This window comes from Onychostoma macrolepis, chromosome 12, assembly GCF_012432095.1.
Source record: "Onychostoma macrolepis isolate SWU-2019 chromosome 12, ASM1243209v1, whole genome shotgun sequence".
In the NCBI taxonomy this organism is placed as follows: domain Eukaryota; kingdom Metazoa; phylum Chordata; class Actinopteri; order Cypriniformes; family Cyprinidae; genus Onychostoma; species Onychostoma macrolepis.
Window position 1 is genome coordinate 1,405,928 of NC_081166.1, and position 14,073 is coordinate 1,420,000.

At 34.2% G+C, this 14,073-nt stretch overlaps 2 protein-coding genes across 3 annotated transcripts in view; one reads left to right on the forward strand and one right to left on the reverse strand.

The window, feature by feature from the left end:
- Positions 1 to 5,238, reverse strand: ndr2 (nodal-related 2). The gene is made up of 3 exons (XM_058794031.1): positions 4,945 to 5,238; positions 1,599 to 2,308; positions 1 to 519 (listed from the first exon to the last, which is right to left on the reverse strand). The coding sequence occupies exons 1-3, from the start codon at positions 5,180 to 5,182 to the stop codon at positions 367 to 369; spliced, it is 1,101 nt and encodes a 366-aa protein (XP_058650014.1). The 5' UTR covers positions 5,183 to 5,238; the 3' UTR covers positions 1 to 366.
- A 1,076-nt stretch (positions 5,239 to 6,314) lies between these two features.
- pald1a (phosphatase domain containing paladin 1a) overlaps positions 6,315 to 14,073 on the forward strand; it is a 76,425-nt gene continuing 68,666 nt past the window's right edge. Inside the window, exon 1 of one of the 2 annotated variants that reach the window (XM_058793945.1) lies at positions 6,315 to 6,489. The gene's annotated coding sequence lies outside the window, so the exon portion shown is untranslated. Of the gene's footprint in view, positions 6,490 to 7,040; positions 7,178 to 14,073 lie in introns of those variants that run through there. The other variant, XM_058793947.1, reaches the window with a different exon arrangement.

The following is a 14,073-nucleotide window of genomic DNA, read 5'->3' on the forward strand; positions in this document are numbered from 1 at the left end:
AATACTTTTATTTCTATTAGCAAAAATAATATTGTCTGATCTCCATTCTTTATACAAAGATTCATATATTATATTTACATAATATCAAGGCTTTATTTATGTATTATTTACAATAAATATTTACATAGTTTCTCCACCATATGGTGTGATTGTAAATACATAGACAGTGCTTGAGATCTTTATAATCCGTTACTAGGACCGATCATAATGTTCTAGATTTTCCAGAAGACAAATGAAGAGAATGTTTTTCTTCTGTTCTTATTCTCCATCGTTTCCCCGAACGATCACACAGTCTGAACGGGGAACTCTTTCTGAAGTCCTGAGACGCTCTGGCTGATGATAGTGAAGCGGCGCTGATGAAGCTGGTCACAGGCAGCCGCACTCCTCCACCACCATGTCCTCGTGATGTCTGAGGATCAGCTCTCCGCTCTCGTAGTAAAGCATGCTGAGAGGACTCATCTTGGTCGGAGCGCAGCAGGCCGCAGGAACTCTGTCGGGATGATAGTACTTCAGCAAACTCTGCAGCACAAACAGACCAACAGCATGACGTTAGTATTATTCAGATACTATTCATTCAGTTCAAGTTTATTTGTATAGCACTTTTCACGATGCAAAGCAGCTTTACAGAAAATTTAAGTTTCTACATTATACTTAGTAATAGCTTATTATAGTTTTTATTTTAATTCTAGTAAAGTTTTAGACATTTTGTTTTAATATGTCTGTATATTTTTACTTATTTATATTCTTAGTTACTTCAAGTTCAACTAAATGAAAATAATAATATATCTGAAATGAATAAGTTTAAGGTTTTAAAAATATTTTATTTAATTTCAGTTCATTTTTAGTTTCAAGTTACTGAATTTTTATGTAATTTTATTTCAATGTTTTGGTTTCAGTTATTTTAGTACATCTAAATGAAAATGGGAAAGGTTTCCATGGCGACTATCTGAAATAAAGTGAGTTTAATTTATTTTATTTTTTATTTCTGTTATATTTTTTTTATTTGAAGTAACTGATTTTTTTATGTAGTTTTATTTCAGTTTAAGATTGAGTTATTTTAGTACTTCAAGTTAAACTAAATGTTAGCTTAGTTAGCTGAAATAAAAGAAGTTAATTTTTTTAAATATTTTATTTTATTTCAGTTAACACTTCAATTTTTAAGTTTAGTTTAAGTTTTTAGTTTTAACTGAATTTTATGTAATTTTATTTCAAATTTAGTTATTTTAATATTTCAAATTAAACTAAATGATAATGATAAATGTTGCCTTGGCAGCTAGCTGAAATAATGTTTTAAAATATTTTATTCAAGTTAACATTTGTTTTATTTCAATTAATGAAAATGTTTTTTTTTTAGTTTTTTTTTTTTTTAGAAATTTTAAGTTTTTATATTACAATTTTATTTATATTAGTTATTTAATATAAAATTAAAGTAAAAAAAAAATGCATTTAATTAATTTTAAGTTACTTTTAGTAAATGATAACAACCCTAAGAAGTTCCAAGACACAGAATGCAGTCTTGATGTTTGCCAAACTTTCCATATTAATTATTTAATATTAAAAATAATTGCAAAGCTACATAAACATAAGGAGCGCCTCACCTGCATGTAAGCATGGTTGTTGGGATGCAGGTCTTCTCTCAGAGGGTTTGGGCAGCTCCCCTCGCAGCGGTATGCGTTGTACTTCTTAGGGAAGACGATCCAGGAGCCCCATCCGATCTGATTGAAGTCCACATGCATGTCGACCCTCCTGCACATGGAGCTGTTCTCGGCCGGACCCCTGAGCGGCTCCAGGTTCCTCACCGGCTGACCCCTGCGGCCCCGCTTGCTCCTGTGTGGCTTGTCTCTCCGCACCTCCTTTCCTTCGCTGTTAAACAAGAACTTGGACTTCTCGGCTGTGTGCAGGAGACTGGCTCGGTCCTGCTCGCTCTGTCCAGAGACGGTGTGTGAGAAGACCAGCAGCATGGCTCTGTGACGGATCCCATCCGGAGCTTTACTCCCGGAGCGAAGAGCGTGTCTCGCCTCTCTCTTGCTCTTTAGGCGGATCCTCTCGGAGAGTTTGGGGCCGATCCAGTTTAGGAACAGGTCTGTGGCGTTGTAGACCCTCCAGTGATGAGAGGCGCTCATCAGAGAGGAATCGGACAGATGACCCAGGGACTGGTCCTGCTGGTGCCGGATCTCCACTGTGATGTTCGTTTGCTGCGTTTCTTTGGGAATACGAATCCTCAGCTCCGCCGCCTGGATCTGATGCTCCAGCAGAACTGAGGAAAGGTCAAAGTGTGTGACGTAGTGTGTGTCTTGATTGGTCAAACCTGGAAGAGACAAGGAAATTACATATTCATATTTAGATTATTGTCAATGACCAATATCCTTGCTGACTTGCTAAAAATAATTTTAAATAGTACTAATGAGATATATATATATATATGAAGAGTTCACTTGCAAAAACAGATAACTCCGTTTTTAACAATTTTCAAAAATCATGTTTTTTCATTGTGCATTCCAATTAATCTCAATCAAACTGCAGTTTGGTTATTTTGATTAGGTTAAAAAAAATAACAAAAAAAAATACAATAAAACACAAAAACATGATAACAAAACAAAAAAAAAAAACATGATTTTTGAAAATTAAAGTTATCTGTTTTTGCAAATAAACCTCTCTCTCTCTATATATATACTTTGTTTTCATTTTAATTTCAGTTAAAGTTATTTAAAAATAAAATATGTATGTTTCCTTTCTTTTCACCTCCACATTTTTAGGCTCCACATATTATAAAAAAGCAGTTTAGACTTTGGCAAAACTCTGAATTGATTTTAAAATAAATGTAAAAATAAATGTTACAATTTTAAATAGTACACGTTTTTAATTGTAGTTGGTTGAAATTTAGCAGATTATACATTGATGGGCAATTATATCATGCATCAACCACTGGAAAAATGGAAATCATGGAAAAACAAAAAATGAAAACATCTAAATATATTATTTATTTATTTTGCAATTTTGCATATGCCTCATTTGATAACATTTTTTGCACCATATATAACTAAAAAAACAGTTTAGACTGGCAAAACTTTTATATATATATATATATATATTTTTTTACAAATTTAAAAAAAAAACCTTTAAAAAGTTTTTATTCTTGGTTGAAATTTTGCATATTATATCATGCATCAGCCACTGATCATTTTTTAAATCGAAATATATATAATTACTTTACTTTGCAATATTGTCTCATTTGATATCATTATTAAAAGATGTTATTATAACACCACTCTCATATGTGATCACATTCATATAACTAAATGAATGATTAAATATTTAAATGAAAAGAAAAACTTTTTTCTTTTGATTTTAGGCTGAAATGTGGCCTGTTCTTGACAGATTTTGTGAGATTCACTCATCTAAAGACGTAACCCATCACTATGGCTCTCGGCTCTTTTGATATGTATTTTTCTCCAGGGATGAAGGACTGACTGTCATGTACACAAACCCAACAGTAATGAGGTGATTTGTGCAGCTGAACACACACTCTTTGATCCTCGTGGATGAGGCTCTTGTTCACTGGAGTGTATTGGCTGTACATTTACATTCAAATTGCTAATTGCTTTGGTTTATCTAATAAGCGGCCCTGACTGTGCTTAAGAGCTCTGCCATCCAACATCAGCCTGTACTGGGCAGTTCAACTCAATGATGACTAAATAATCATTCGATTTTTTGCTCTTCAATATTTAAAACATTTCTGGAAGCATTGCACTTTAAAAAATTGGCTTGGTATGTTAAAAATAATAATAATAATTATTATTATTAAAATATTTATGACACTTTTATTGTATTGCTGCGGTCTAATTATTATTTTATTTATTGTAAATAATCACTAGACTGCAATAATAATAATAAATATTACAAATAATTATGATTTATTATATGTTGTTGCATTCAAATGATGTTTCTAAGTTATTGTAAATAATCATTGCAACAATAAAAATATAATAAATATTATATGATAATCATGATTTAAAATATTCAGTATATCTTTATTGCTGCGGTCTAATTATTATTTTATTTATTCTAATTTATTGTAAATAATCACTAGACTGCAACAATAATAATAATAATAACATAAATAATAATCATGAATTCTTTTTTTTGTAGCATTTTAATAATCATTTTATCTTTATTTAAATTGTCATAAATAATAATTGCAACCACAACAACAACATTATTATTATTATCATCAACAACAAACCAAAGTATTTGTTAAACTGCAATTCTTTTAGAAATATATTTTTTAATTCACTGGCAGACCCAATATTAAAAAAGCAAGGATGAAGCATCATAACATGATCTATGATCAATCTCTTGATGTTACGAACTTTTCCCTCCCTAATAGTACAATAAATCTTAATGCAAATGAGTTTAAGTTTAGTATATCAAATATTGAGAACCACAATCAATTAGTCAAAGGTGTGGACCACATCATTTAAACTATAGTCTCATTTCTTGAATTACAGATGATCAATCTGATGAAAAGTCATGTAGTATCGATCGGATATTAGGTTTATCTTAACGGAGGGGCAAGGCAGTGCGTGCCTAATCCCTTCAGAACAAACACCGGATCGAAACCCATCGTTTAACACCTCCAGACCTCCGTTAAACGCCCCGTGCCCGCGCTCCTAATCTAATCAGGAGACGTGTGAAAGAGAGCCGAGGCGCTGATGTGGATTTGGGTTTGTGTAAGGATGTCTGGCGAGGCTCTAATCCACATCAGCTTTGCGCAGAGCATTAGTCCTGGTGGACAATGTGGATTGAAGGTGTCTGGCGCTCAGATTTGACAGCCAGGAGCCAAAAAGAGCTTCAGAGGCTTTCACCTCGGCGCGCGACGCGTTCCCAAACTTTTGCGAAAATAAATAAAAAAGCAGTTAAGAACGATAAAAAAGCAAATCTTACTCTTGGAGAGGATGCTCTTGATGGTGTCCGCTTGCTCGTGCTCCAGATGCTCCGCGGGACGCGTTTGGTTGATCTTGAAGTTACGGTAGAGGTGCATCATGTAGGTGGGTAAATGATGCCGGTGGCTTCCCTCGGTTCTGGATGATATAATCCTCGTGCCATGATTATTGTGCTTTCCAAATACTCCAAGAAGCAGAAGCTGGTAGCAGGCCAGGCGCACAGCTCCGAGCGTGCTCATGATGGACTGAGGTCAGAATGACAGGTCGAGGGTCCAGGAGAGCTTATATACCCCCCTCCCTCTGTCCCTCTGCATATTTAACAAGTAGCAGAGGACATTAAAGGAAATTGACATGCCTTGACAGCTCATCATCTATTCGTGTGGTAATGAGGCGCATATTTTACAACGAACAATTAAAACACCTTGCGCCTCGTGACGTCACCAGAGTTGCTCTTGTCCTTTGAAGACTGTGATGGCGCTTTGAGCTCGAGCCAATGTCTCGAGTGTCTTTACTCGACCCTCATCAAATGCATTAAACATAACATTTATATATCGAAAGATTCTAGACAAAGAGTATTTGCACATCCTATTGTGAGGTGCACGTCTGGGTTCAGTCATGTTTAGGTCATTGACCAATAATGGATATTAGATGCACAGTAAATAGTCATAGATTAAGTATAATATTGTGTGTGTGTAATTTATTTATTCATTTTGCAAGTTTGCATATGCCTTATTTGATAGGCTAATTATTTTTAGAACTATATGGTTTCAGAAAAAAATATTGTTTTTGCATATAGTTCTTTTTATAATATATTTATTGGGGATTAGATGAGCAGTAAACATTTTAATGAATTTTAAGTAATAGTTTAAATTTTTATTAATCTATATAGGCTGCTTATAGAAAAAATATAATTTTATATTAAGTAAAATATTGTAGGCTATATGTTTTAGGCTATATATATTTGCAATTTTAATTCTTTGCAATTTTGAAAATGTTACTCGAGACTCCATTTAAGTAGAATATTGTGGAAAGTTGCGCGCGCGCACACAAATAAAATTGCAAATATATGTATTTGCAACTTTATTTGTGTGTGTAGTTTTTTTTACATTTAATGTGGCTATATTGATGTGTGTGTGAGTGAGTGTGTGTCTATTACTATGAAAAGCAAGGTTAGACTTTTTATATTTAAAAAATATAAGGCAGCATTTAAGCATTTATCCTCCACTAAAAAAAAAAAAGATTGAACTTTTTTTTATGGCACTTGATGATAAGAATCACTATATAGATTAAAATACACGCTATACCACACAATCACACACATTTTCTGTGTCTGGTTGAACTGCTGATTTTAGGATCCTTTCAGCGCCTGGCACCACACACACACACACACACACACACACGCACGCATGCTCAAAGAGCCCGTCTTCCAAACCACGAGTGCCTTCTTTCTTTCTCTCCTGAGTGAGTGTTTGATTCCAGCCGTGCAGAGAGATTTGCTGGAGTGTGTTTGCTCTGTTCTGAAGGCGGAGGCTGTTTCACGGCGATGGTGAGTGATTAAGTTTCTGCAGCGCTTTATGTGATCGAGCTTCTCCTCGCATGCATGGATGTAGCCTACATGTTGCGTGAAGCTGCATTGCTGCAGTTGTGAAAAGAGCGAAGCATTAAAACCAGTGTGTGCTAGAAACAGACCGGATCTGATCTGAGCCTCAGTGTAACGGCATACTACTGATTCTGCGTTAGATTGCATGACTAAGATTCAATCTGGTCAGATTATAACACACTATATCGAGTGTGTGATATGTAAATGAGTCTAGAGCGCACACATGTATCATGCAGAGAAGATAAGTTGCAAGAAATGCTTGGAAATGTTTCAAATGGGTCTGATTCAGTGAATCGATTCGTTCGAATGAATCGTTTTGTATTTTACGAGAGCTTCTTTCGAAGTGAATCAAAATGCAGTAGACAGTTCCAGTTCTGTATTTTGCAGTTCCAAACGTTTCAAACCCACTGTTTGAACTGGGCCGAATCATTAAAAAGAACCGACTCAAAAGAACGATTCGTTTTCGAATCAAACGTCGCAACAATCAAAAGAGAATCGTTTGCGTATGTGTCGCTTTGAGTTACTTTGTTGTAGTTTACTAAACAAGAGAACTCGATTAATCTAACGATTACGTAGACATTTACGGCCATCATTTTGATATTTGAATAACTTGTGAAGTTTTTCACACCCTGAGGTGAGTTTATTGCGCTTTTGAAGAAGAAAACAGGTAAAGTCTGACTGACTGAAGAAATGTAAACAAATTAATGTAATAGGATAAATCTCACGAATAACATATTTCACTCCAACATTAAAACACGAAACATTTCCTTAATTTTCAGGAAATAAATGTGGAAAAAATGCAAAATATTCTCATTTTTCAAAGGGTTTTGGGGTGTTCTTCGTGAGCTTCATCCTAACATCTCAAATTAAAAACTTAGCGTTAAATAAGATATAATCTATTTCTCATTATTGATAGGCTATGGATGAAACCTACATGCCAAAATCTTATCAGTCCACACAAAAGCTGTGATATTAGTGGATTGAAATGCTAATGTGCGGATCGAGAGTCACGCTTATGAAGATTAATGGTGATGAAGTTCGTTTCGATGCTGCTCGGTTCGTCGAGCTGATAGCCATCAGAACTCTATGAATAATCCATCTGTGTGACCCTGTCAGTGCTAGATTAGAGGAGTTTGCGTTAGGGATTGAGATAAAGGCAGATAAAGTGGTCTTTTTAGGGCTACAGAAGAGGCACGGGTCATTTGTGGAGATCATTATAGAAATGAGGCCAATTAAAAGCACTGTCAACTCATTTTGCCTCTGGTTGGAAAGAGTCTTGCAAGAAACATTAGATTTATCAATATAGGTATATTTAAAGGGAAGGAACTGTACTTGAGATGGTATTTTATCTGCCTTTGAAGTTCATAAGACTTCTGGAAGTTCATCTTAAGAAGTTTGAGCTCAAAGTAGAGGCCGGGGCAAGTTGTCACAAGACCTATATGAGGTTTAGTTTCAAACATCTAGGTAAAAACTGTCTTAAAATATATTTTTTAGGTTGTGAATCCAAACTAAATTCCTATTTTAATTGCTTTTGAGTCGACAAACGATAAATATCATTTCTGTTTAGCCACTTTTTGATCTATTTTATGTTTAATAATTGACTTACTGTTTTAAATTGAGCTGAATAAGCCATTAAATCATTTAAAAACATAATAGATTTTAAATTTGTTTCATATTTCAACAAATTCTTCTTCGTTCAGTGTCAATAAACAGCATGTTCCTATTGTGACAACTTGCCCCATATACTGTGACAACATGCCCCGCTACTGGGTTCAGAGTGTGGTGTTTTAAATATATTTTTGTAATCGAGACTTTAAGTTTGTGTCTATACAGAAATTGACTTTTTTTTTAAAAACCTGAGCAATATTAATTGTAAATTGCTGGGAATTATATGAAATTATTTATTTTTTTCCTACCCGCATCTGATTATGGCAGTATGAACATGGATTGTAAAACAGAGCAGTGTCATGTCAAACTATTCTTTGATAATCCATGGATTATTCAAATCAAAATTCACTTTGAGTTTAGGGATTATTTTTGGATGGGATGTCTTTGCGTTTGTATCTGCACTGTTATGAAGCAGTGGCACGAAGACGATTAATTCACAATTAAAATCTCTGAATGTCATTAGAGCACAATATTAAATCAAGTGTCATTTATTGTGAGGTATCTTAGTGCATCTTTCTTTAAAAGCAAATCATTTGACATTAATCCTGCAGCGTTCTAGCACAGATACAGCTGCTGTGATTTAATGTAATGATGTCTGGTGTGAGTTTGGGTTTGTGGTGTGTTTTTCTTTTCATGCTAATTTTGTGTTTGTGGTTTGTACACTGAATGCCTGATGTGCACAGATGATTTCAGCCACTAGATGTCATATTGTCCAGCTTTTGTCTGTTTGAAGTCAGTCCAGTAATAGGGTCTGAATCCTGAAAAAGCTCATGTCATTTATTGAAGGCAGCATAGATGTGTGCTTCCCACAATGTGTCTGGCTGAATGTCTTGTTTAAACCTATGATTTCATTTCTACCAAAATAGAAATAATCATTATAGTCATTAAATATTCACTTCTGCAGATCTCCGCATTAGATCATCAGACGTGACGTCCAGTATGCATTATAATCCAGGGTTATTTTAGTAGCATTGAGATAGTATTATAGGTTTTATTCATATTTTGAAACTTTTTTTTTTTTAAGTTTACTACTTTTGTTGAATTTTTGTCATTTTTAGTATTTAAAAAAAATATATTTTATTCATTTTTATTTCAGTTTCAATATTGAGATATTTTAGGTACCTGAAGTTAAACTTCATAAACTATTGCAACTTATATCCATACCCTATAACAAGTGTGTGATATGTGAATGAGTTTAAAATGCACACATTTATCATGCAGGGAAGATAAGTTACAAGAAACGCATGAAAATGTTTAAACTCAGCATCTGATTCAGTGAGTCGATTCGTTTAAACAAATCTTTTTATTTTATTTTGCATGCTCTTCTTTCGTAGTGAAGTAAATATCTAAATATTTTATAGTTCCAAATGCACAGTTTGAACTCAACGAATCATTAAAACTAACTGACCCAAAAGAACATTTCATTCACGAATTTAGTCAAAGGAGAATCATTTGCTTATGTTTTTAATATATTTATTTTCAGTTAACATTATTTCAAGTAATTATTTATTTTTTAATGGTTTTAGTTAACTAAAATCACCCAGCTGCAGTCACTAAATGGTCAGCTGGACGTTAATCATTGAGGGCAAATCCAGACATGAAAATGTTCTTCCCATGGACACACGCAGGTGTCAAGCTGTCAGTCCGCTCGGAAACGGATGTTTAAAACACAAAAGTGCATTGATGAGAGAGGCAGCAGGAAATGGGCAGGTAACGGTTTGTTTTTTTCACAGCCTGAGAGGAAGTTTCACAGGAAGCTGAAATGTTGCTCACTGCTTCAGAGCATCACGTCACTCGATCTTCTGCTGCTTCCTCATCTGCTTTGCTTTGTTTCTCTAATTAAATCCAGAAGCGTAGCCGCTTAAACAGATTTCTCTTCATGCATGTTGAACTGTAAAGTACCACAAGGGCAAAATGTCACAGAGCCTCAGAAAAAAAGAGAGATGCATGATTTCTGGCTTTGGTCTCGCATGCATCTCTTCAGGTTCATCAAAGCCGTTAGACTGACAGAGGAAGAAACAGGTGTGGCCGGATTTATTCTCACATAAACATCAGCTCAAATCCAACTAATATATATATATATATATATAAAATTTATAAAAATGTTATATAATATACATTAAATATAATGTGTGTGTATATAGTTTTTGAATTTAAAATATTTTTAATTAATATAATTTAAAAAATATATTTAAATATTTTTTTTTTATTGGACTATGTATAAAATGTACTTAAAAATATATAAATATATTATATAATATATTAAATATAATGTTTGTGTGTGTGTGTATATGTATATATATTAATATAATATAATATATTTATCAGAAATAAAGGCACAGAAGCTGTCACTGGGTGGTACCTTATCAAAAGGTACACTTTTGTGCCTATTAGGTTCAAATATGTACACTTTAAGTACTAATATGTACCTTTAAAGTACCAAAATGGACCCTTTAGGTACAAACATGTACCTTTTGAAAAGGTACCGCCCCAGTGACAGCTTTTGTACCTTTATTTCTGAGAGTGTATGTGTGTGTATATATATATATATATATATATATAAATATAACATTTAGATTTCGAAGAACAAAAGCATGTGAAAGTTGCAATGACGTAAAATAAATGATTTTTAATTTTGAGCTAAACAAATCCTTTAAGAACAAACTGAAGCGAACTTTTCAGAGCTCACATTGATGTGTTTTGATGGAGAGAGTAGTCTTCTCAGGTTCTGGCCTCATAATGCTCTTTTTATGTCTTGAGTTGTGTGTTGGATTCAGAGGTCCTTCAGTGAGTTTGTGTTCATGTGAATAAATGTAGCTTAGATTGAGATAGTACAGCAATTTCCTGCCTCACCCTGTTGCCCCATGCTGTATTTCTCTCTCTCTCTCTCTGTGAGTTTGTGTGTCACAACTGCTGTTTTCTGTATTAGTCAGTCACTCAGACGTCTTGGACTCCATCAGAAGTGTTTTCTGAATACCCCCTGAAGAGTGTCCTGAAAAACCCTGTGCTTCGGAGGAACTGGACACAGTCAGATCGCTTTGGTTACGTGGAGGCCCAGACATGTTTTCCAAGCTGAATTTTTGGTTAAATGCCGTAACTCTGAATTGGATTAAATGAAGAGTTCATTTGCAAAAACCGATAACTCCATTTTAATTGGTTTTTTCAGAAATAATTTTTTTTTTTTATTGCGCATTCCAAATAATATCAATCGAACTACAGTTGGGTTGTTTTGATTAAAGGAATCATATGATGCGATTTCAAGTTTTCCTTTCTCTCTGGAGTGTTACAAGCTGTTTGTGCATAGATAAGATCCCTAAAGTTGCAAAGACTAAAGTCTCAAACCCAAAGAGATATTCTTTATAAAAGTTGAGACTTGTTCACTCCCTCCTAAAACGGCTCATTCAAACACGCCCCCACATGTCTACATCACGGTGTGGGGAGATTTGCCTCTCAGACTCTCAGCCTGTAAGTATGTTTTCATATTTAAAGAGTTTGCCACTGACTATTCAGTTGTGAGTTTTGAGCAGTGTAGAGTAGCGCTTGTTTGTCATTTTTCCGATCACAAATGCAGACATGGTAATGTTTAAAAAGACAGTACAAGTCATTATAATCAGTAATTATGTCCCCACTGGATGCAACAAATGCCTCGTTTATAATGGGTTTTATTGTTTTTGTGTCGTCGCGCCGGGACACGGCATCACAATACAGTAAGGGGCGTAACATTTCCGTCACACGCTTGAGGTATTCGGCCAATCACAACGCACTGGATAGCTGGCCAATCAGAGCACACCTTGCTTCTCAGAACGATGAGTTTTGTAAAAATCGGCTTGTTTCAGAAAGGCGGAGCATAGAGGAGCAACAATAATGTACAGTATGTGGAAAATGGTTTTTTTTAACCTTAAACGACATAAACATATTGCATTACACCAAATACACAAAATAATGTTCTTTTTAGCAACATCATATGCCCCATTTAAGTAATAAAACTTAAACAAATACAAGTAGGGTAAACATACCTGTTAAACTCACCAAAATCTACGTTGAGACATTTTTAGCGCACAAGATATTGGTTTCAGTACAAAAAGTTATGATAAAATAAAATCTTAATCTCTCACACAAAAATATATTATTTGAAATGACAAAAGCATTTAAATTTAAGATATACATCATTAAATTCAAAAAGTCTGGCTGTGCTTAATGGGTACATTTTTGTACCCTTCCCCTGTTCCCAATAAGCTCACATCATGTTTTATTAGAAATTCTTGTTTATTTTAAACAACCTTTTTAAAGAATAATTGAAAAATATATTCTTTTGAAGGTACAAAAAAAAAAACAGAACACTAAAATCAAGCAACAAGGCGTTCAATTTGATCAGTTATATATATTCATAGCAAATATTTTGCAGTTTTGAGTTGACAGAATCCATAGAAAATCGCATAGTGTCTGATGGTCACAGATTCCGATCTTTTTTTTAGCTTCAGACTTTAATTCCACCCAGTTGGAGGAGATCAAACATGTTTGATATTTTCAGCAGATTTTAGAATACATATTGTTTTCATTTCATTTCACGTGTCTGCTAGCAACAATGCTCACATTTCTGGATGAGTTTGTTGTGATCGGAATGACTGGAAGGCCTGGTAGTGTATGATCCTCATTCGTTTGGTGTATGATGCCCAGTTTTCCTTTGTGCCTATCTACAAGTCACAAAGGAAAACTAGCCATCATACACTAAACGACTGAGGATCACATCATACACGGGTGTTTTAAAAATCTGTTCAAATTTGAAAAGTCGTGTAGTGTATTCCAGCCTTTAGCTGCTTTTTTCCTGGACAGATACGACAGGTTTCTGATGCATTGAATGGATGACATGCCTCTTTCAAATTTGGGCATAAACTATAGTTACGTCTAGATTTTGTCATCTTAAAGCTGTGAAAATAAGTTATTAACCATTTTATAAAGATTAACTTAAAGTGACAACCATCAGTTAATATTTAACGTCTGTTTATGAAGTATTTACAGACATTCAATGTGGAAGAGCTTAAAGAGAGCACACTGAACTTAAGTGGAGCAGCGACCATTTTTAATAAATTTCATGTAATATTTATTAAAATGACAGGATTTGTGCTAAATAGTCTAGGTCATGTATTAAGTTCATACATATTTTAATATGAACAACTATTATTAACAATATCTATGAAATTATACTTTTTCTTATTGATGTCACACTGAAGCTGTGCGATTTTCATAGTCGTGCACCCTTTAAGCTCACCTTAATATGAAATCTTTAAAAATGACAGCACTGTAAAACCACAGACCACCAATAGACTGTCTATCTATGCTAATATCTCCATGTGTGAACACATGGAGGCTCATATCTCAGCCTGCAATGATCTGATTGACTTGAAATTACAGGAGGTATGTAGTAACAAACATATCAGTTGGTTAAGACATCAAGTAGGATAATAAATAATTTTTTTCTTTTTATAATCTGAGCTCAAATATGGAAGTGTGCTTAATGGGTACGTTTACCCTTATTTACAAAATTAAAGTTAATTGGAAGTATGTTTTTTTACATATTAAAAGTTGGTTTTATAGCAAGAGCAGATAACTCTACATTTAATGTTTTAGAGATTAAAAAAACACTTGTTTAATCTTTGTAATCTCCTCCGATGATAAAGAAGATGCCTGACAAACGTTGTTGTGATTGTAGACTGTATGGATGTGATTACACGTAATACACAGAGCTTTCCCCTCACCATTGTAACGCGCTGCTTTTGAAAGGTTCTGTGAAAACGTCTCACAGGTTCATCAAGTTCGTCGAAATTATCCATCCTCGGTCACTTTGTCAGCTTTGATGAAACT

Bases quoted from the DNA above. Each gene is read 5' to 3' on its own strand.
- ndr2 (XM_058794031.1), bottom strand. From the start codon at position 5,182: ATGAGCACGCTCGGAGCTGTGCGCCTGGCCTGCTACCAGCTTCTGCTT. The intron at 2,309-4,944 runs GTAAGATTTGCT...TGTCTCTTCCAG, and splicing joins CAAGAGCATCCTCTCCAAGA to GTTTGACCAATCAAGACACA. The intron at 520-1,598 runs GTGAGGCGCTCC...TTTGTGCTGCAG, and splicing joins ACAACCATGCTTACATGCAG to AGTTTGCTGAAGTACTATCA.